Source organism: Pistacia vera, unplaced genomic scaffold (genome assembly GCF_008641045.1).
Source record: "Pistacia vera cultivar Batoury unplaced genomic scaffold, PisVer_v2 Contig101, whole genome shotgun sequence".
In the NCBI taxonomy this organism is placed as follows: domain Eukaryota; kingdom Viridiplantae; phylum Streptophyta; class Magnoliopsida; order Sapindales; family Anacardiaceae; genus Pistacia; species Pistacia vera.
The window spans coordinates 143,603-167,761 of record NW_022195039.1 but is presented as its reverse complement, the minus strand read 5'-3'; the positions used below and the strand labels follow the sequence as shown (position 1 = coordinate 167,761).

The 24,159-nt window shown below is 37.0% G+C and overlaps 2 protein-coding genes, 1 long non-coding RNA gene and 2 pseudogenes across 3 annotated transcripts; 2 read left to right on the top strand and 3 right to left on the bottom strand.

Annotated features, from left to right (window-relative positions):
* The first annotated feature begins 4,934 nt into the window (after positions 1-4,934).
* On the top strand, positions 4,935-7,230 carry LOC116110547 (annotated as a pseudogene).
* An 806-nt stretch (positions 7,231-8,036) lies between these two features.
* Positions 8,037-9,614, bottom strand: LOC116109998. Its single transcript, XM_031396272.1, has 6 exons — positions 9,188-9,614; positions 8,977-9,091; positions 8,790-8,871; positions 8,655-8,706; positions 8,459-8,513; positions 8,037-8,361 (listed from the first exon to the last, which is right to left on the bottom strand). The coding sequence occupies exons 1-6, from the start codon at positions 9,548-9,550 to the stop codon at positions 8,183-8,185; spliced, it is 846 nt and encodes a 281-aa protein (XP_031252132.1). The 5' UTR covers positions 9,551-9,614; the 3' UTR covers positions 8,037-8,182.
* A 4,635-nt stretch (positions 9,615-14,249) lies between these two features.
* On the bottom strand, positions 14,250-16,791 carry LOC116109911 (putative pentatricopeptide repeat-containing protein At3g25970). Its single transcript, XM_031396176.1, is given in 1 exon segment — positions 14,250-16,791. A coding segment is annotated over 1 exon segment (2,433 nt). The 3' UTR covers positions 14,250-14,358.
* Positions 16,792-17,105: 314 nt separating this feature from the next.
* Positions 17,106-19,032, top strand: LOC116107656 (annotated as a pseudogene).
* A 1,814-nt stretch (positions 19,033-20,846) lies between these two features.
* On the bottom strand, positions 20,847-21,222 carry LOC116110094. The gene is made up of 3 exons (XR_004124850.1): positions 21,145-21,222; positions 21,012-21,063; positions 20,847-20,878 (listed from the first exon to the last, which is right to left on the bottom strand). It is a non-coding gene; the product is annotated as an uncharacterized LOC116110094 (long non-coding RNA).
* Between the last annotated feature and the right edge of the window lie 2,937 nt (positions 21,223-24,159).

Below are 24,159 nucleotides of genomic sequence, written 5' to 3'. Positions count from 1 at the left end.
ATAATAGAATTTTAGCTTGACCAACTGCATATGCATACTTCATATTAATGGTCTAGAAGTAATTAACTAACAGGCAAATCTTAATTAAGTCCATGGGGATACTTTGTGGTCTAGAAGTAAGAAGGTGAAAAAGAAATCAATACCCGAGGTGGTGTATATATCTGTTTCTTTTCATTAGAAATGCATTAGCATTTCATTGTCTGTAGTCTTTTCAAATCCTTCATAAACAAAGTATAAAATAATGTATGAAAACTTCAGCAGCTATATATACTTTCTGTTTGTTGGAACATGAAGTGCAGTTGAAAAAAACATAAGATTCGGCCCTTGCTATTCCGAAAACAACTGGTGAATTGCTGATTATTAACTAGCAGTCTGGCTAACTAGTATCAGAAAAAGAAAGCTACTGTATCATGGAACTATATTATTAAGACCGTAATCTAAGAAGAACAACCCTTGGATCATGCTTTTTGGTCCATGGACCTTTGATTATAAATAATCTGAGGGTTAAAAGATTAGGGTAATATGTTATCCAGTATTCTAGTAAGGCTTATATATGTATAATATCTGCAAGCTGTGCAATTACTTTTTTCTTAAATGTATTAGCATACACTAATCAATTAAAGCCATGCAAATTAAGATAGTCAAAATGACACTTCAACTGTCGCTTCACAGTGTTGGCGGGTGAAATGTCGAATCAGTAGACTTAATCAACAATTTAAAGCAATATTAAGTTCATTAATTAAAAGTTAGTGGCATCAATTTCTTTTTACTGTTGACAAGTCAATTGACTAATCCTTTGTTAGCACACAGATTTTTTTAATTTCTTAATACACGGTTAACACTGGCCCCAGACTGCTGGAGGGTTGTGGCATCTACTAGGCAGGACTTGATGATCTTCAATCTCACAATCTAAGCAAGTAATTAATTTCCACGTCCACTCTATATAAAGGTGATTATACATCACTATATATAAAAGTCACAAAAGAAAAGATTCAAAATCGGATGCACTGTTGCCTAGCCATGAATAACTATCATCAATCACGACAGGATTATGTGGCTTGGGCCTAAACCGCAATATTTTATTCAATTAGAAGCAAGCTATAGAGGTATATCGTAATCAATTAATGGATATGTGAATCAAGATAAAGGAATGGCTTTAAACATCAAATTAACATATAAAGGAAGATTAAAGTTTTGGTTGGCCACGAACTGTTTGCAACTGGACCCATCGATGAATTGTATTCGATCCTCAAATAAAATGTTAAGGCTTAAAACAAGAATGATCATTTACGTATATAGTTCGGGAAAGGGAACTTGCAGGCCGAGGCCAGTGGAAAATTTTTTACTTATGTTCATCGACGAGCCACCTGTAGACGTAAAAATCTACTTGTACGGAAGGGGGTCTGATCCCGTAAAGTTGAGGCCACTAGCGATCTGTTGCACCTACACACGTAGAAAAACAAATGCGTGAAGCGAATGGAAAACACCGGGGTGGTGTTTGTCTTAGGCACTCCGACGCTCAAGTCAGCAAAGCTGAAAAAGGCTAGTATAGTGAAGGCTAGGGAGTAGAGAGGTTACCGGAAGTCTAGTCGGGGACTGTGACTATGACGATGATGTGAAGCTCTCAAGTATGAGCTTCGGGTATAAAGGTGTAATGTAATCTCCTTTCCCTTGTGAGAGGGTTGACCTCTGCTTATATAGTGACAGTCTGGTCTCCCAGTCCTGATGGGAGTAGGAGTCCCAACGTGACTCTAATACAAACTCTAGAGGAATTAGGGCAGTGGTGAACTATCTTACTAGTGTTTGAATAGGAAGGTGATCTCGAACAGGAAAGTAACCTCGAGTAGGAAAGTGACCTGAACAGGAAGGTGACCTCGAATAGGAGACTGATCTGAAATAGGAAAGTGATCTGTGGGTGCCGTGGGCTCTAGACTTGCTCATAGATCCATGAAATGAATTTGGATTTGGAGGCACGGACCCGATAGTTTGGGCCAACTGTATCTCATATCAAATGGGCCTAATCTGGATGGGATCGCATCGGGATTGGGCCTGGTCTCTTCCTCATTCAGTCCCGTTCTTCTATTTGGGTCAACGACGATTTTTGGCCCTAACACCTCCTTTGGCGCTTAGATAAGAAATTAGTGATACTCATATTTGACCCTTCAAAATCAGTGCCTGTACAATCTGGTTAGGTCCTTGAATATCCTCGATGGGAACATGGCCCCTTTTTTATTTTCCAAAAACCGTTTTTTTGTTTTTTTGTTGTTGGGAAAATAGTTTTGACAATTGTAACTTAATTGTTATAAAATCGAGGTTCGAATGATTAAATTAGGAATCTTTTGTGTATCAGGTCCTGGGAAGTTGGGAGAGACTGAACCATAGCCATGAAATTGTCGAGGGTATAGTCACTTATAGAGAGCCCATATGTCTCAACCTTTTGCAGTAGCTGATGAAAACTATAATGTCTATGGCCCGACAATGACACATTTGAATGTCTATTTTGAAGATAGGTAAAAGTTGAAAAGTGGGGCTAAATCTGAGGCCATGAGCAGTAGATATTTCCTAAAAGGGTTACCTACTTCATCAGATAAACCCTTCTGACTTGAAGAATGAAGTTCCTTCTGGTGGCATGCTTAGCTGTATTAATTCTAACCACAGAGTAGAACCCGACTCAAGATTTGGTTTTGGTATGCTCTTCCAAAAGAATGATTAGACAACAGGTTAAGATATGCAGATCATTACTGTAAAGAATCAAAATGAAATAGAAAAACTCCTCTTTGTTGATGAAAACGACCTGATTGTGATTGATATTGAATTGGAGGTAAATGTCCGCTGAAAGGGTAAGAATATCAGAGGCCTGATCAATGACGATATAGACAACCCCAAATTGGTAAATGCGGCGTAGTGGGATCTATTCAACAATAATAGCACTAGAAACTTCGCTACCACTGCATGTATTAAAGGCCTTGGTTTTGGCCCGCCATTATCATTTTTTGTAGAATATTTTCACGGGGTCCTTGCACTTAGTGGAGAAACACCAGAAATTTTCTTGACCATGTCTTTTAGCCTATATTTATGTGGTTCGTGCTTACTATAAGTGATCTCAACAGCATATCCCAACTGTCTTTGCTTTTTCTTTTGGAAAAGGATGATATCTTTTTCTTTTTCAGCCTCAGTGACGTAGTACAGCTTTATATTTGAGTTCAGTACATCCATAAACCCATAATCATAAACGGAACAATAAAACAAGAGGATATTAATCCTTTAGAATCCATACGATGATACCCCCTCTTTCTTTACCAAAACAATATTTTTTGGCCAAAGTCGAGGACATGCCAGTTATTGCGTAGTGCAGTACGTACTTCAAATATGAATGGTGGTTTATTGCAAATCCAGCTATGATATCACTGCAATTTAAATAGTTTTAAGATTCTACTTAATTTGTTTAGATTCTCACCAATATTATCCGATCACATAACCTGCACCATGTCTCTTTTTAATTTTAATGATTGATAATTCATAAGTCTATGACATGAACTATGATGGCTAGTTTTTTAGGGTTTAGCATCGAACTGTTGGTTGAATATTTGTTCTAGATAATTTAAAAATGCCACCAACCCAATGAGCTAGGGCGTTTTGCTGCGTCTTTGGTGTGTGAAGTTCCCACAGTTGTGATAGAGCAGATTTCAATACAATTAATGTACATTCTGTGTTTTCTTCTCCTTGCTTTTGCTTTTTTATTCCCGATTAGAGGTTTTCTTTTTTATCATGTTTAGGTTGTCATGCTGGTTTAAGAAAATAAAAGGTTGATGATCTTTCTACTGCTTCATCATTCTCGAGGAGCTTTCTCTGTTATCCCCACAATCATCCCCTGTTTGTCTTAAAACCAAAGAGGTTTATGACAAACTTCCTAATTTGACTTCATGCATATCAGAATATTTCCGGTGTTACCTTGGGCCTTGGCTACAACAGACAGTTGGGCCTGAAAGACTGCAGTGACATGTCCAAGATAAATTACAAGACTTTGGGCTTTACCTAATTGACCCCATCAAATAATATCGACATGTATGTTTTGACAATTGACTGTAGATTCTCAGCGATTCGGCCGTTATCGCATAGACAAAAGTGTTGCCTAGCTATAGCTCAAAAGAGTTGCGTATGTTTAGAAAGGCAATTTGTTTGGTCGAAAAAGCAGATTTTCCTCAGTGTTTCTGAAATCACGTTTCTGTTTCTGTTTAATTAGAAAGGCAATTTTTCAGATAACTGAGTATCAGGTCAATATTAAAGTCTGTTTAATCCTTAAGACTACAGAACATCTTACAATTTAATGGATCAAGATAATTTCACATTATGATAAGTTTTCTTCTGTAACTCGAATAGAAGACCATTAGGTATCCTACAAGTCTAGTAGACCAACGTAATTATAAATATGTTAAATATATTTTCTGTGAATCGAATAGAAGACCTTCTAAGTATACTAATCTTAGTGATTAAAGGTTATCATCGGATAACACAGAAGAGAAAATTGAAAGACAATTTGTTTGGTTGAAAAAGTAGATTCATTATCATTACTAGCTAAAATAAATACGGTGGTAAATATATGGACAGTCTTCTTTGTGGGACTGGTATCCCTCTTAATTTATTCAGATAAATACATGATGCGTGCGATGGATTAGGTGAGCATAGTACTAAAGAAATCTCTCAGGACTCCGAGTTGATCCCAAACAGAAGGGCATCCGCTAAATAGACCCATCAATGAACAGCTGGACTCATTACGTTACACACGAGTAATGTGTTCCTTCGGAGTTTACAACATCGACGAGTAACTTAAAAGATTATTACGTTAGACGTCACCATACACTTCACCTGCTTAACTTCAGCTTCTTCCACCCATTTTGCCTCCTCTATAAAATTAAAACCTATTTCAAACTTGATCCAGTCCCTCAATCTCTGTCGGTCACTCGGTGTCTGCACTCATTTCTAACTTATCTTCGTATAATTTCCAGACTTCAACTTTGGTTTCTCTTAGGTTTAGCTTTTGATTTGAATTCTATGACGAATGGAGTTTCATCCACTTCAAGTGTTGTAACGTATCGTGTTGGTCGCGATATTTTGTCGAGGGCAAAACCTACCTCCGTATCTGTATTACCTTACTCGCTCAACACTGATGAATCATAACCGGAAAAACAGAGTTTGCGAATCTGTTTGGTCATGGAGAAGAGTAAACAAGGTGGTGTTAAATTTGAGAAGAATAATTTTGTTGAAACACAGAATCAGAGACGGGCAAGAAAAAAATCAGAGAGACAGACGTACCTCGTTGCTGCAATCATGTCTACTCTTGCATATCTTCGATGGCAGTTTTGGCTGTTTATTACAGATTTTCATGGCAAATGGAGGTACTAATCTTTCTTGCGATATAATTGTAATGAGCGTTTCACGACTTATTGCTTTATGTTTTTTCTTGTTTGGTTTTTGATTGCTTCTTTTATCAGGTGAGAGTTCAACTTCTAGAAATGTTCGGTACATTTGCGCTCTCTGTTGGTGCCGCTGTAAGTTACCTAAATTCTTGCAATTAAAGCTGTGCTCGTCAATATTTGTAGCAAAGAGTAACTCTGCCGCACTCTGTTATTGGGATTGAGTTGTATCTGGGTGCTCTTGAAATGCGGTGGCATGGAGTTTTGGGCGCGATGGGCGCATAGAGCTCTATGGCATGCTTCATTATGGCAATGCATAAGGCCAGTTTTGTTTTCTAAATCAACTTTAATTACTTTTACATAACCTGAGCTCTTTTTGTAGGGTTAATTGAACTCAAATCAATAACTTAATTAATTGTTCTGTTCTGAAATATTGCAGTCTCATCATCGACCAAGGGACGGTTCTTTAGAGCTGAATGATGTTTTTGCAATAACTAATGCTTTGCCAGCTATTGCTCTTCTTTCTTATGGCTTCTTCAACAAAGGCCTTGTTCCTGGACTCTGTTTCGGCGCCGTACGTCCTTCTTCCTTATGGTTTTGTTGTTAATCGAGGCATTAGATCTTGCAACCTCTGTCGGTTTAGTCAGAGTCAAACATCCTCTGAACACTGATTTGGCATCTTACAGAAGTAGTTTAGGCGTTTTATCAACAGTTATCTCTTGTTATTTGACACGATCTTGCTGAAAATTCCAGGGTTTAGGAATCACAGTGTTTGGGATGGCCTACATGTTCGTTCATGATGGTCTGGTACACCGTCGATTTCCAGTAGGGCCCATAGCAGACGTGCCATATTTAAGAAGAGTTGCTGCAGCTCATCAAGTATGCTATAATCTGTTAATTATCTGATTATATTATAATTTATAATCAATTTATTATTAATTTCTGTCCCCTTTTGGCATATCATATCAGCTTCATCACTCGGAAAAATTCAGTGGCTTGCCATATGGGTTGTTTCTGGGACCTCAAGTAAGAACATATACAAATAATTTTTTCTTTAAAGTACAGTAATATGGCACAAGGTAATGGTAACACGTGTCAACTTTTGCAGGAGCTAGAAGAGGTGGGAGGCAATGAAGAATTAGATAAAGAGATTAAAAGATGGATCAAGAAATCCAAAAGTCCAATATGATTTTACTTAATTGTTTTCTTTGTAGTGCTCTTATATTTTATTGGTGCCAATAATATTTTATTATTTTATATATCCATACAAAGGAATAGGCATAATGTTTGGTTACACGTGGAAGGCTACGGGCGGTCACACAGAAGCATAATAAGGAACACGTGGAGCACGAGAAATACAACATTGGTGCTCGAGGATGACTCACTTAAGTAAATTGAATTCAATGACGTCTTTATAAACATAATGCCATTTGCGTAATGGCTTCTGTCATTGGCCACAAATTCCTCCTCAGAATATGTACCAGTGTCCACCGAGCTAACACCAAACTTTATTTTAATAATAATTTTTTCAAGCATTTCCGAGAAATTGGGAATATTAAGAACTTTGATTTGGTGGCTTAACAAAATCTTTGATGTGAATGTGCTAAAACTTATGGAATTGGGAATTGAATACGTGCACGGAATAGGCTTCAAATATCTGAGAGTGAGACAAATATTGGCTGATCATTTGAAATTGAGACGTGAAAGGTAAACACCTGCTCAAGTGGGGACTTAAAATATGTCTGTACTTAGTAATGGGAACGGGGTATTTAGTATCAAACTAGAGGCCCAAAAATAAAAATTACGAACTGAGCTAACTGGGCATAAAAACTGAGGCCCAGATCAGGAATGAAACGTTTCACTACATGCGGTCGAGCCCATTTGACTCGTAGCGCCATTTAGCACCCAACTGATCGGTTTGTGACAAAGTCTCGAAGCTTCCAACACTCTCCACGTTTAACTGAAACGCAGAGCATTTCTCTCTTTGATTGCTCCAAACTCGACACTCGAAGTTGCAGGTATGGACTATGGACAGTCTCTGTGTTCTTCCTTTGTAATTGTTGTTGATCAACTTAGTTCTATTGCATTTCATGTCGCACTTGAAGTATCGAACTATTTTCGTTATGGTTTTGCTTAAGATTTTTTCGAAGAAATATGTCGATTTTTGAGCCTATGTATAAAACGTTTACCAATTGGTTTAACTGAAAGTCGCTTAGTCATTTGGTGCCTTAGAAAATTTGCTTAGTCTAATTTGACGAGATGTATTTCTCTTGGAAAGTTTATAAATTTTCACTTTTCAGGATTGCTGAATTTCTCAGAATACATGAGAGGAACTGCTGCACTGTTGCTTGCAAAATACAAATTGAGACTGAAACAAATCTATCCGATCACAGGATCATGGGGTATGTTTCTTTTCCTGTAAATTGTGATGCCCTTTTTATTATAATTATACAACAAATACAAATTCTTACATGACAGCAATGTGTTATTGTAACCAGATAGAGTGGGCACGACAACTCCAAAGAAACTGGTAAATAATGACGCCGCAGTTGGAGGGCTAATCACAAAGGAGAATGCAGAGCCTATTGCAGCCTTCAGCAAGCCCCCACCAATTCCTCCTATGATTGGCCCATTGGTTGCTCTCTCATTGCTTGAAACATGGTGGAGTAGCAATGAGGATGATGATTAAATGACTACGAGTATGAAGCTTTAACCTTTAACGCTGGAGCTTGTGTACAAAGGAAAGCCATAACTTGTGTAAGTAGTCTTTACTTGAGAAAAATCTTTAGAATGTTTATTAGAATGTTGAGTGCAAAGCCAAGTAATCGAATCACGAAGTTCCACATGTTGATGTAGCCTGTCACAATTGGGTTGATAAAAGCCGCCAAAAACATGGTGTAGATCTTTACTATGTACTGTATTATTACTTGAGGACTCTTAAGTAACCCTGCTGAGTAGAACCAGTAAGCTACTTCAGTTTGATGCTTTGAATTTTGTATGAAATTCTGGTTTTGAAATGTAAATGACTTGAGTTTGAATCTTACATTCGGTTGTCTTAGGGAAATCATCAAATAGTGAAGTCAAATTCTTCAAAAGAGTCTGATACATCAGAATAGAGACACTCACATTGTGGGGAAAAAAAAAAAAAGAAACTATTACAGTATACCTGTTTAAATTAAAACACCTCGTTTAATACTAACATATTAATAACTGCTCTAGGAGAAAGTTTTATGTAATTACCAGCACTATGCCTCCTGGTTTGATTGGTGACTCGATTACAACCCGGGCTTTCCTGCATTGTGATTATTGATTAGAATCAAATTGTGTTTTCTTAATGCGATTGACAATAGGTTTAATAGTTTGCTTATCTATTACTTTATTAGTAATCTGTCTCCTTCTGTTGAGCATTCATAGAAGCTGCATCCTCTGGTGAAAGGAATATATGCCCCTTTCCATTCTGCAGTTAAATTCTTTGAATTTATGAAATTGCTCGTACGTGAATAATATAGTTATAGAAATAAGATAGATGCAATATAGGTGACACAATGATAGATGATATTACCTAAGCGCCAATTTACCCCAGCTGTAAGGTCATCATCTTCACAAATGTGTTCGACATTGAACTTCACATTCTGGCCCATGCTTGCCATAAGTTGTTCAAAGAATTGCACAACTTCCTGTAGCATCTAATTTTAGGTTCCATTTGTGGAAAACAAATATTGCATGTATCGTTTAGTTAAATTATAGAAAACAACAGGAGACTAGAGATGTACCTTTTTCCCCTTAAATGGTTTAGGAAAGGAGCATTCCTCAAAGCAGCAATCGTTCGAGATGTAAGCATCTAATTCCTGCAAGTTCTTCTCATTGATACATTTGTAGAACTCGGCTATCGTATCGGATGCAGAAAACGGACTTGATTCATAATCATCAAAGCGTGTTGATGACACTACAGTTATGGAGGTTTTACTCCCTGCTTGGCTTCTCATGGACATTCCATGTTGTTGTAATTTCATCTTTTGCTGCTTTAGCATGCATGACCCTTTTGAGGGCAAGGAGATGAGGGTCATTCCTTCCCTTGCTTTGAAGCCCACACTTCGTGGTAGGGCTTGCCCTGAGAAATTGATGGCAGCGGCCATTGCCTTCTCAGAATGATGAGATAGGCAATGTATGTGATTGTGGTTTTGAGAGTTGGGTACAATTAATAAAGGATAACCAACATAGTAACATTTGTGACAAAATAGAGCAAAGAATAAATTTAACATGTGCCTTAAAACATTAGAAGAGGAATCATCAAATGTGGTTGTGCGCTTTAATTCAGTTGCTTGACATAAAACCAAAGAATCTTTACTCTTAAATTTGCATAAGATTTTTAAATTAAATGGCTGCTTTATTACCATCTTTCTTTCTTTCCCTTTTGAGTGTTAAAAGTAAATACATATTTTGACCCACCCATGGGTAGTCTAGTGGTAAGTGTGAAGCAAGGGGAATGCAAATGGTTCAACCCACCGTCCTAGGCTCGATTCCGTTGCTAGACGTAAATGTAGTATCTTTGTTCATGATTTACTTGGGACAAAGTGGGTTGCTTGAAGATTAGTTAAGGTACGCACTATAGCGGTGAGTTGAAGATTAGTCGAAATATGCGTAAGTTAACTCCGAACATCTCAATTATTAAGGATAACTCTTTCTGAGGATTACTTGAGATGCGTCTAAACTGACTCAAGCACCTTAGTTATTAAAAAAAGAAACATATTTTGATCAAAAAGCCAGACGCTGATTTCATGGAGTAAAATTGTGTTGATTTGAAGTCGTTAATGCATCGTCTTCCTAGAAAGTACGTTGCAACATTGCTTGCTAGGCCTAAACATAGGACTAAATAACAAATAGTTAGGACGTTGTAATAGAGTGTGGGGGTTAAGGGACATGCCAGCAGAATTATTGAGCGCTAATGGTATATGATAATGATAATTAGCATTTGAGGGTAGAGGTTGAGGCATTAAGAATAAATTGGAACCAACAGATTGAATGTGCAAAAACAAAAACAGTATCATTGATCTAATTAGCCGTCTGGTTTTCCCAAATTTTAGTACTATTTAATTGATTATTTTAGTACCCTTTACAATATAGTATTAAGAAATAAAAGGCGAATAGCTGGCAGATATATTTCGAGTGCTGAGCGGATTAGACTCTCATTAAACATGTATTTTCTAGGAATGGCTGCCCATGCACTCGGTGACAAACTTCAGATTTTCAAATGGCTGCGTTTCGATTAGACTGGCCTACCGATTATTATGCAGGATAAGTTTCTAAAGCTTGTGATTGGTGAACTGTGACCATAGTTATTGGACCTCTTGTGTTTGAAATTATTGATACTTAAGATGGCAGTGTTTAATGACAGAGACGGACGCATAAGTAATTTCATCATGGTGGATGTCATCGTCTTCTTCTCTCTCCTCTGTATATGATCATGTCGACGAAGAAGAAGCTACTTGACCATGTGATGCAGCACCAGACACACATAAAATAGAACAGTGTGGCTTGTTTTTTAGGCAATACTGATACAACATTTTGACATTACCAAGGAGGTATCCCTGAAAACATGGACAATCACGAAATTAAATATATTTATATAATCCTTGCTCACTGAAAACAACCCAAATTGCATTTAAACTTACAAATCTGTCTGTCAACAACAACAAAAAAAAAAAAAAAATCTAAATCTTACTTATTGCATTAATTCTTCTTTTCTCATTCTTTGTCAACTTCTTCACTAAAAAATTCAACAAAGAGGAGACAATATCCACAGGAGAACCCTAGATATACCTTTCTAACCCAGCAACCCGCACGTGTTCATGATCAGACAAAGCTCAATAATATAAATGAATCATATCATATCATTTATATATATATATATATATATTTTATCCAAGTAGTAATAAAATCAACCTAAAAATTCATCTTGTCTCGAGTTGAGCTGAAAGGAATCTTGTACAGCCAGGCAAATTCGCTGGCATGCCACCCAACTGCCGCCAATCTCAAAAGACTAATTTTAGCTTCCATTTCTATGCCAGATCAATCAGCCGAGCCCCTAGCATTGGAATACCATTTTGGAGTTGCTATATAAATGGTCAACCGAATGCAACTTGGTCATATATCCAAACTTCTTATCAAAGCAGAAAAATCTTTCAGAGAAAAATCTTGAAATGTCATCAATCATGAACAACAAGGTTAGAGATATTCCGGCTGGTGCACTCAGTAGAAGTTTCAAGACCAGAAAACCTCTTCCGAAGAGAGGGCAGATAAAGTCGAGAATAGCTGCAAATGCTTTCAAATCCATCGTTTCTGTGCTATCAAAAGCTTCTTCAAAACGCCAATATCCAAGAAGGAAAACTTATTTGAGAGAACATTAGAGAAAATGACGATATGTTGTATAATAAATTAAATTAATAGTGTATGGCAATTATCTTCTTAATGTATTCAGCCATTTTTCCTGTCTATTTCTTCTTCTTCTTCTTCTTCTTCTTCTTCATCTCTTTAATCTTCTTTACTTTTTTTTATTTTCCCTTTAACCCTTCTGATCAGAAGCTAAATTGTTACACAAAGTTGATAAGGATTATACAGTAGTAAGGGAATTGAATATATTTCAGGATGAACAGATGATAAATATGTACATGAGGCAAAACTGCACTAGTATTCTAAACAGAATATTTGATTGATATTACCAATGTTTTATCAATTTCCATTAGATTTTATTTATAAGTTTTTGTTTACCGCAGAGAGCTAAATTTGAATCAAAATAAAAGAGGGGGAAGCGGATATACAACTTGTCCACGGCAAAGTGAGCCTGAAAGTATAGTAATATAAACAAAGATGCTACAAGTTAATTTTTTTGGTGAAAAAATAATTTATTTAAAATGACCCAACAGAACTGGATTCAGTCAAAAAGCAACCCAGAATCTAAAAATTTGAAAAAACAACCCATTTTCACCTTACAATGACCAAATGCACCCAAAAAAGAAAAAAAAAAAATACAGAAATTTATGAAGATCATCTGGATATATGAATTGTGCATGATCAAATCTTTCTTTCTTTGAATACCTAAAAGTTGTGTTGTCCATTTAAAGAGTGAGCTCATTTCAAACCTTTCATTATTTAGTTTGTATGCTAATTCAACTTTATATGATTGAAATTTAGGGTCTACCCACCCATGAGTAGCCCGGTGGTAACGGCAAATAAAGGAGGTTGTGCATGGCAAATACTGCTAATAACAATCACCATTGGGTGGCCTAAAGGTAAAAGAGCAAATGAGAATCTAACATAGTTTCTTAAGTCCAAGTCTCCTTGATGGTAAAAGAGAAAGAGGAGATTTAACATGATCTTTCGAGTTCAAGTCTCCACACTGTTAATAAGGGTGACCATTGGAGCTCTTACCCGACCAATAGTTTCAGGGTTCTAAGGGATTAGTTAAAATATGTGCAAACTGGTCCGAACACCTCCGATCATAAAAACAAACAAAAAAAACTACTAATAACTTTCGGAGTTATGCATTTAACTCTCTTTTCTCTCTTCTTATTGGCTTGGAATGGAGCTAACTTTACAATACCACCATCCAGAAATAATGAGCAACATTGTATTAGAAATAACAAAGCTATTAACTATAATCAATATGAAAAAACGGAACGATTCCCACTAATCTACCTTCTTTACATTCGTTAAAAGTTCACTGGCTCCAGCCACATAGGTGGGTAAAACAAATCCTTTAACAAATAATTATATAAATTCAACGTTTTCACATTTCAAAATCCAGCCTCAACCACTTTGTCTGACATGAATGAATACGAACATTAAAAATGTAACAAGATCTGCATAATCTCCTCAACCCACACGAGTTCACAATCAGATGGGCACGCAACCAGTGCATTTTTTTCAAACAAGAATCAATAATAAGTCAACTGCCAAATCCCCTCTTGAACTTAATTTGTCTGAAGTTGGTCTGGAAGAGATCCTGTGCACACACACACAGCAATGTGCTGGCATGCCTCCCTCCCATCTCTCAGCTCATCTCACTATTCACTGCCCTGTACCACATTTCATTTTCATCCTTTACTTCCACAATATATTATCATAAAGAAGAGTTGACCTAATCCAAAGTTTTTTATGTTAAAAACAAGGTCCTGGACCTTGAAGTCTCTGCCACTATTGGCATTAGCAGGAGGCCTCTGACAAAAATAGAGAAAAGAAGGTCAAAAGAAAGCAGAGAAACAACTAGAAGATTTTGTTTCTGCTTTTTGAGCCACTTCATCAGGTTCTTATTCCAATCAAGTACTCCCAGATTTAAGATACTGCAAATTTTGATACGTATTAATCAGCAAGGAGAAAATGGTATGGTTCCTTCTTACTTGATTGCATTCCCGATATTGAACAATGGCATCCGCTTAATGGAAGAGAAGATGGAACTACTATGAAATGGTCTAAAATGATCAATTGAATGCCAGGTATTCAAACAGGGTCTTAAATTTTCAACTAATAAAGGGATATTTATATTAATTTAATCACAAATTACTTTATGGTTTTATGCCGTTATCATTCTGCAACTTTTAAAAGTATGTCACCACTGCTAGAGCCACTAGATAAAAAGTTTAATTATTACCATGACCTCCGTCAAACCGTTTTCATTTTCTTTAGTACATCTAATGTCGTGCACCATTGATGACCACAACAAGCAACTAATGTTTTCACAGAATAACGAAGCAAACTTTACACTTTCACTTCCCTGGTTAAAAAAATGTACCTGTGACAAATGCAATCGTATGATGATTTATTTCACAAGCTCCAACCTGTTAAGAAATGACCAGCAATCTCTAAAAGTCCTGGAAGCAGATCCAACTTCAAGGTACTATATGTTGTGGCCGCCACAACGATACAAATGATTTCCATACTTAATAGTTCAGAAATCATTCAGAAAAGAACAGTTTTTCAATTTTGGTAAGGCTTGCATGTGCTCATATAACCTTATTAGCTCCTTGTATATTTCTTGACTTTGGGAATGTAAAGTATCATCAGCATAAAAGTAATGTGTGGATCCTCCAACTTGAATCCAACTAGAACCAGGCTCCTTGCGGATAAATTTATCTTTCATTTCTTTTCTCAATTTTCCAACAGCATTCCACATTCCTGCTGAAGCATAGAGATTTGAAAGGAGAACATAAGCAGATTCATTATCAGGCTGGAGGTCAATAAGTTTACTAGCTGCAACTCTTCCCAAATCAATATTTCCACGTTTGTTGCAAGCTGATAGAAGAATTTGCCATATGTGAGCATCAGGTGGAATAGGCATTTGATCTATGGTCTTCTTTGCATCTTCTAGTAGTCCTACTCGGCCAAGTAAATCAACAACGCAAGCATAATGTTCTAATCGTGGAATCACTCCATCAAGTTCAAACATGTGATCTATGTAACTGTGTGCTTCTCTCACTAGTCCAGCGTGGCAGCATGAAGTGAGAACTGCAAGATATGTTATCTCATCAGGTTTCACTCCAAATTTGGACATATTGTTGAAAAGGTTAGATACGTCATGATGACAACCATGTTGAGCATATCCCATCATCATGGCATTCCAAGCAGCCAAATTCTCTGCTGATATATTCCTGAAAGCTTTCTCTGCATCTTCTATGCTTCCACACTTACAATACATGTCAATAACAGCACTTTCAACAAAGCTATCCTGTTCAAATCCAGTTTTTACATCTAGGGAGTGAATTGCTCTTCCCCATTCCAGATCTGTTATAGCACCGCACGCTTTAAGGACAATACTGAAAGTTGAGCTATCCACTTGAGGGTCTGAGGCCCATATGGTTCTAAAGAATTCCAGAGCATCTGTATGACTACCAACATATAGTAAAGCAGTAGCCAGAGCGTTAACATGTACCACGATTTTCATATCAGTCTCAGAAAATACTCTTTTTGATTCATTGATCCCACCACACTTCCCATATGTAATTATCAAGCAAGAAACTATGGATTCATCCAACATGAATCCAGATTTAATTACATGTGAATGAATTTGCATTGCTTGCTTCATAGATTTTGAATTGGACACAGCGTCAAGAACACTAGCTAGAGTATAATTATCAGGTTGCAATGAACAATCACGCATATGATAGAACATCTCAAGAGCCTGACTAGTAAATCCATTTTCAGAATACCCAGCAATCAGGGAATTCCAAGAAACAGAATCTCTACAATTTATATCATCAAAAACACGTCTGGCATCATAAATTTGCCCACATTTCATATACATAGATATTAATGCGTTTGCAACAGAAACTACCTCCAGAAACCCCACCTTGTGACAAAATGCTTGAATTTGTTTCCCAGGTTTCAACATCCTCTCACTTGCTACAGCAGACAACACATTGATCATTGTATACTCGTTTATCTCGAAATCATTACAGAACACAACTTTAAACAATTCTAAGGCTTCCACCCAACCAGAAGAAGCTCCAATCCTTTCAGTCCAAGAAACAACGTCCGGTTCAGCAATTTCATCAAACACCTTAATAGCATCCATTTTTTTCCCAAACCTAGCATACATATTCATGATCGCGTTATTCAAATGATTATAACCTCCACAGATCAAACCCACTTTAACACTAAACCCATGAATCTGCTCCCCTTCTTCTAGACAAAATGACGCACCAATCACACTGGTCAAGCTAAACTCATTTAACTCTAAACCTAAACCTCTCATCTCCATGAAAACCTCTTTACTCTTCTCAAACTCCCCATTCCACACATACCCACAGACCATAGCAGTACAAACCACATTATCAACTTCTAAACACTCTCTAAAACATTTCTTAGCTGATACAATATCTCCACACTTCGCATAATTCTCAACCAACCCACTAACCAAAAACGCCCCAGAACTAAACCCTGATTTCAAACAAACCGCATGAGCAATTTTATTGTGTTCAAAATTTTCACAAGCCTTAACTAAAGAACTCAAGGAGAACACGTCGGGTCTCAAACCTTCAAGCCTTAACCAATTAAAAAGCTTGAAAACGGGTCCCGGTAGGTTGAAACGGGCCAAACCGGAAATGAGCGCATTGTATGTGACGATATCAGGGTTTTGGGTGTCGGAGAGGAATGAATAAGAACGATGAAAATCGCCGAGCTTGGTGAAGTGAGAGATGAGAATACTGGATAAAAAGCGGTCAAGAGAGTGGCCTTTTTTGATGAAAAGAGATTAGATTTGGTCTGTCAGAAGTGAAGAGAAGACAGAGAGGGAAAATCTGAGAGCTTGTGGGAGATTGTCCTGGACAACTAACGCTTTGATGCAGGGTTTTCGGAGAGAGAGTGAGCAAGCCAGTCTCTTCATGCATGATTGACTGATTGTGAACAGTTTCTTCAAGAGTAGTTTCTCTTTGAAATTTTTCTAAAAACGAAGGTCGTAGCGCGGGAAATAAAAGCTTTTTATTTAAATAAGAGGTATTTACAAGAATCTCCTTAACTTTTCACAAAAATAAAAAGTAACCCACATATTTTTTGGAATTACCATAATACCCCCATGATTCATGACGCCATTAAGAGTCAAAGTTGTAGTTGAGCTAATGTTTAGTACTATTTTTTTATATGATATGGACAGTCTTCTTTGTGGGAGGTATCCCTCTTAATTTATTCAGATAAATACTGATGCGTCGATGGATTGGTGAGCATAGTACTAAAGAAATCCTCTCGGACTCCGAGTTGATCCAAAACAGAAGGGCATTCCGCTAAATAGAACCATCAATGAACAGCTGGACTCATTACTTACACGACGAGTAATGTGTTCCTTCGGAGTTTACAAACATCGACGAGTAACTTAAAAGATTTATTACGTTAGACGTCACCATACACTTCACCTGGCTTAACTTCAGCTTTTCCACCATTTTGCCTCCTCTATAAAATTAAAACCTCATTTCAAACTGATCCATCCCTCAATCTCTGTCGGTCACTCGGTGTCTGCACTCATTTCTAACTTCTTCGTATAATTTCCAGACTTCAACTTTGGTTTCTCTAGGTTTAGCTTTGATTTGAATATGACGATGGAGTTTCATCCACTTCAAGTGTTGTAACGTATCGTGTTGGTCGCGATATTTTGTCGAGGGCAAAACCTACCTCCGTATCTGTATTACCTTACTCGCTCTCAACACTGATGAATCATAACCGGAAAAACAAGAGTTTGCGAATTGTTTGGTCATGGAGAAGAGTAAACAAGGTGGTGTTAAATTGAGAAGAATAATTTTGTTGAAACACAGAATCAGAGACGGGCAAGAAAAAATCAGAGAGACAGACGTACCTCGTTGCTGCAATCATGTCTACTCTTGGCATATCTTCGATGGCAGTTTTGGCTGTTTATTACAGATTTTCATGGAAATGGAGGTACTAATCTTTCTTGGGATATATTTAATGAGCGTTTCACGACTTAATTGCTTTATGTTATTTCTTGGTTTGGTTTTTGATTGCTTCTTTTATCAGGGGGAGAGTTGCAACTTCTAGAAATGTTCGGTACATTTGCGCTCTCTGTTGGTGCCGCTGTAAGTTACAAATTCTTGCAATTAAGCTGTGCTCGTCAAATATTGTAGAAAGAGTAACTCTGCCGCACTCTGTTATTTGGGATTGAGTTGTATCTGGGTGCCTTGAAATGCAGGTGGGCTGGAGTTTTGGGCGCGATGGGCGCATAGAGCTCTATGGCATGCTTCATTATGGCATATGCATAAGGTCAGTTTGTTTTCTAGAATCAACTTTAATTACTTTTACAACCTGAGCTCTTTTTGTAGGGTTAATTGAACTCAAATCAATAACTTAATTTAATTGTTCTGTTCGAAATATTGCAGTCTCATCATCGACCAAGGGACGGTTCTTTAGAGCTGAATGATGTTTTGCAATAACTAATGCTTTGCCAGCTATTGCTCTTCTTTCTTATGGCTTCTTCAACAAAGGCCTTGTTCCTGGACTCTGTTTCGGCGCCGTACGTCCTTCTTCCTTATGGTTTTGTTGTTAATCGAGGCATTAGATCTTGAACCTCTGTCGGTTTAGTCAGAGTCAAACATCCTCTGAACACTGATTTGGCATCTTACAGAAGTAGTTTAGGCGTTTTATCAACAGTTATCTCTTGTTATTTGACACGATCTTGCTGAAAATTCCAGGGTTTAGGATACACAGTGTTTGGGATGGCCTACATGTTCGTTTCATGATGGTCTGGTACACCGTCGATTTCCAGTAGGGCCCATAGCAGACGTGCATATTTAAGAAGAGTTGCTGCAGCTCATCAAGTATGCTATAATCTGTTAATTATCTGATTATATATAATTTATAATCAATTTATATTAATTTCTGTCCCCTTTTGGCATATCATATCAGCTCATTCATTCACGAAAAATTCAGTGGCTTGCCATATGGTGTTTTTCTGGACCTCAAGTAGAACATATACAAATAATTTTTCTTTAAAGTACAGTAATATGGCACAAGGTAATGGTAAACGTGTCAACTTTTGCAGGAGCTAGAAGAGGTGGGAGGCAATGAAGAATTAGATAAAGAGATTAAAAGATGGATCAAGAAATCCAAAAGTCCAATATGATTTTACTTAATTGTTTTCTTGTAGTGCTCTTATATTTTTATTGGTGCCAATAATATTTATTATTTTATATATCCATAAAAGGAATAGCATAATGTTTGGTTAACGTGGAAGGCTACGGGCGGTCACACAGAAGATAATAAGAAACGTGGAGCACGAGAAATACAACATTGTGGCTCGAGGATGACTCACTTAAGTAATTGAATTCGATGACGTCTTTATAATCATAATGCCATTTGCGTAATGGCTTCTGTCATTGGCCAAAATTCCTCCTCAGAATATGTACCAGTGTCCACCGAGCTAACACAAACTTTATTTTAATAATAATTTTTTCAAGCATTTCCGAGAAATTGGGAATATTAAGAACTTTGATTTGGTGGCTTAACAAATCTTTGATGTGAATGTGCTAAAACTTATGGATGGAATTGAATACGTGCACGGAATAGGCTTCAAATATCTGAGAGTGAGACAAATATTGGCTGATCATTTGAAATTGAGACGTGAAAGGTAAACACCGGCTCAATGGGGACTTAAAATAGTCTGTACTTAGTAATGGAACGGGGTATTTAGTATCAAACTTGAGGCCCAAAAAAAAAATTACGGACTGAGCTAAATAGGGATAAAAAATGAGGCCCATATACTACATGCGGTCGAGCCCATTTGACACGTGGGCCATTTAGTACCAACTGATTAGTTTGTGACAAAGTCTCGAAGCTTCCAACCTCTCCACGTTTAACTGAAACGCAGAGCATTTCTCTCTTGATTGCTCCAAACTCGACATCGAAGTTGCAGGTATGGACTATGGACAGTCTCATGTTCTTCCTTTGTACTTGTTGTTGATCAACTTAGTTCTATTGCATTTCATGTCGCACTTGAAGTATCGAACTATTTCGTTATGGTTTTGCTTAGATTTTTTCGAAGAAATATGTCGATTTTTGAGCCTATGTAAAAACGTTTACCAATTGTTTGACTGAAAGTCGCTTAGTCATTTGGTGCCCTAGAAAATTTGCTTAGTCTAATTTGACGAGATGTATTTCTCTTGGAAAGTTTATAATTTTCACTTTTCAGGATTGCTGATTTCTCAGAACATGAGAGGAACTGCTGCACTGTTGCTTGCAAAATACAAATTGAGACTGAAACAAATCTATCCGATCACAGGATTATGGGGTATATTTCTTTTCCTGTAAATTGTGATGCCCTTTTATTATATTATACAACAAATACAAATTCTTACATGACAGCAATGTGTTATTGTAACCAGATAGAGTGGGCACGACAACTCCAAAGAAACTGGTAAATAATGACTCCACAGTGGAGGGCTATCACAACGGAGAATGCAGAGCCTATTGCAGCCTTCAGCAAGCCCCACCAATTCCTCCTATCATTGGCCCATTGGTTGCTCTTCATTGCTTGAAACATGGTGGAGTAGCATGAGGATGATGATTAAAGACTACGAGTATGAAGCTTTAACCTTTAACGTGGAGCTTGTGTACAAAGGAAAGCATAACTTGTAAGTAGTCTTTACTTGAGAAAAATCTTTAGAATGTTTATTAGAATGTTGAGTGCAAAGCCAAGTAATCGAATCACGAAGTTCCACATGTTGATGTAGCCTGTCACAATTGGGTTGATAAAAGCCGCCAAAAACATGGTGTAGATTTACTATGTACTGTATTATTACTTGAGGACTCTTAAGTAACCCTGCTGAGTAGAACCAGTAAGCTACTTCAGTTTGATGCTTTGAATTTTGTATGAAATTCTGGTTTTGAAATGTAAATGACTTGAGTTTGAATCTTACATTCGGTTGTCTTAGGGAAATCTCAAATAGTGAAGTCAAATTCTTCAAAAGAGTCTGATACATCAGAATAGAGACACCACATTGTGGGGAAAAAAAAAAAAGAAATATTACAGTATACCTGTTTAAATTAAAACACCTCGTTTAATACTAACAATTAATAAACTGCCAGGAGAAAGTTTGTAATTACCAGCACTATGCCTCCTGGTTTGATTGGTGACTCGATTACAACCCGGGCTTTCCTGCATTGTGATTATTGATTAGAATCAAATTGTGTTTTCTTAATGCGATTGACAATAGGTTTAATGTTTGCTTATCTTTACTTTATTAGTAATCTGTCTCCTTCTGTTGAGCATTCATAGAAGCTGCATCCTCTGGTGAAAGGAATATATGCCCCTTTCATTCTGAGTTAAATTCTTTGAATTTATGAAATTGCTCGTACGTGAATAATATAGTTATAGAAATAAGATAGATGCAATATAGGTGACACAATGATAGATGATATTACCTAAGCGCAATTTACCCCAGCTTAAGGTCATCATCTTCACAAATGTGTTCGACATTGAACTTCACATCGGCCCATGCTTGCCATAAGTTGTTCAAAGAATTGCACAACTTCCTGTGCATCTAATTTTAGGTTCCATTTGGGAAACAAAAATATTGCATGTACGTTAGTTAAATTATAGAAAACAACAGGAGACTAGAGAGTTACCTTTTTCCCCTTAAATGGTTTAGGAAGGAGCATTCCTCAAGCAGCAATCGTCGAGATGTAAGCATCTAATTCCTGCAAGTTCTCTCATTGATACATTTGTAGAACTCGGCTATCGTATCGGATCAGAAAACGGACTTGATTCATAATCATCAAAGCGTGTTGATGACACTACAGTTATGGAGGTTTTCTCCCTGCTGTGCTTCTCATGGACATTCCAGTGTTGTAATTCATCTTTTGCTGCTTTAGCATCATGACCTTTTGGGGCAAGGAGATGAGGGTATTCCTTCCCTTGCTTTGAAGCCCACACTTCGTGGTAGGGCTTGCCCTGAGAAATTGATGGCAGCGGCCATTGCTTTCAGAATGATGAGATGGCAATGTATGGATTGTGGTTTTGAGAGTTGGGTACAATTAATAAAGGATAACCAACATAGTAACATTTGTGACAAAATAGAGCAAAGAATAAATTAACATGTGCCTTAAAACATTAGAAGAGGAATCATCAAATGTGGTTGTCGCTTTAATTCAGTTGCTTGACATAAAACCAAAGAATCTTTACTCTTAAATTTGCATAAGATTTTTAAATTAAATGGCTGCTTTATTACCATCTTTCTTTCTTTCCCTTTGAGGTTAAAGTAAATACATATTTTGACCACCTATGAGCTAGTGGTAAGTGGAAGCAGGGGAATGCAAATGGTTCAACCCACCTCCTAGCTCATTTCCGTTGCTAGACGTAAATGTAGATCTTTGTTCATGATTTACTTGGGACAAGTGGGTTGCTTGAAGATTAGTTAAGGTACGCACTATAGCGGTGAGTGAAGATTAGTCGAATATGGTAAGTTAACTCCGAACTCCATTATTAAGGATAACTCTTCTGAGGATACTTGAGATGCGTCTAAACTGACTCAACACTTGTTATTAAAAAAAAAACATATTTTGATCAAAAAGCCGAAGCTGATTTCATGGAGTAAAATTGTGTTGATTTGAAGTCGTTAAGCATCGTCTTCCTAGAAAGTACGTTGCAACATAGCTTGCTAGGCCTAAACATAGGACTAAATAACAAATAGTTAGGACGTTGAATAGAGTGTGGGGGTTAAGGGACATGCCAGCAGAATTATTGAGCGCCAATGGATAATGTAATTAGCATTTGAGGTAAGTTAGATAGAATAATTGGAACCAACAGATTGATGTGCAAAAACAAAAACAGTATCATTGTCTAATTAGCCGTCTGGTTTCCCAAATTTTAGTACTATTTAATGATATTTTAGTACCCTTTCAATATAGTATTAAGAAAAAGGCGAATAGCTGGCAGATATTCGAGTGCGAGGGATTAGACTCTCCTTAAACATGTATTTCTAGGAATGGCTGCCCATGCATCCGGTGACAAACTTCAGATTTTCAAATGGCTGCGTTGATTAGACTGGCCTACCGATTATTATGCAGGAATGTTTCTAAAGCTTGTGATTGGTGAACTGTGCATAGTTATTGGACTCTGTGTTTGAAATTATTGAACTAGATGGCAGTGTTTAATGACAGAGACGGACGCATAAGTAATTTCATCATGGTGGATGTCATCGTCTTCTTCTCTCTCTCTGTATATGATATGTCACGAAGAAGAAGCTACTTGACCATGTGATGCAGCACCAGACACACATAAAATAGAACAGTGTGGCGTGTTTTTTAGGCAATACTGATACAACATTTTGACATTACCAAGGAGGTATCCCTGAAAACATGGACAAACACGAAATTATATTTATATAATCCTTGCTCACTGAAAACAACCAAATTGCATTTAAACTTACAAATCTGTCTGTCAACAACAAAAAAAAAAAAAAAAAAATACTAATCTACTATTTATTAATTCTTCTTTTCTCATTCTTTGTCAACTTCTTCACTAAAAAATTCAACAAAGAGAGACATATACCACAGGAGAACCCTAGATATACCTTTCTAACCCAGAACCCGCACGTGTTCATGATCAGACAAAGCTCATAATATAAATGAATCATACATATCATTATATATATAATATATATATTTTCCAAGTAGTAATAAAATCAACCTAAAAATTCATCTTGTCTCGAGTTGAGCTGAAAGGAATCTTGTACAGCCAGGCAAATGCTGGCATGCCACCCAACTGCCGCCAATCTCAAAAGACTAATTTTAGCTTCCATTTCATGCCAGATCAATCAGCCGAGCCCCTAGCATTGGAATCCATTTTGGAGTTGCTATAAATGGTCAACCGAATGCAACTTGGTCATATATCCAAACTTCTATCAAAGCAGAAAATTTCAGAGAAAAATCTTGAAATGTCATCAATCAGAACAACAAGGTTGAGATATTCCGGCTGGTGCACTCAGTAGAAGTTTCAAGACCAGAAAACCTCTTCCGAAGAGAGGCAGATAAAGTCGAGAATAGCTGCAAATGCTTTCAATCCATCGTTTCTGTGCTATCAAAAGCTTCTTCAAAACGCAAATCCAAGAAGGAACTTACTTGAGAGAACATTAGAGAAAATGACGATATGTTGTATAAAAATTAAATAATAGTGTATGGCAATTATCTTCTAATGTATTCAGCCCTTTTTCCTCTTATTTCTTCTTCTTCTTCTCCTTCTTCTTCATCTCTT

What these genes read in the sequence shown, in the direction of transcription:
- LOC116109998 (XM_031396272.1), bottom strand. Translation starts at nt 9,550, where the DNA reads ATGGCCGCTGCCATCAATTTCTCAGGGCAAGCCCTACCACGAAGTGTG. An exon ending in TGGGGTAAATTGGCGCTTAG is followed by an intron (nt 8,872 to 8,976) that starts GTAATATCATCT and finishes ATTTAACTGCAG; the next exon opens with AATGGAAAGGGGCATATATT. An exon ending in GGAGACAGATTACTAATAAA is followed by an intron (nt 8,707 to 8,789) that starts GTAATAGATAAG and finishes ATCACAATGCAG; the next exon opens with GAAAGCCCGGGTTGTAATCG.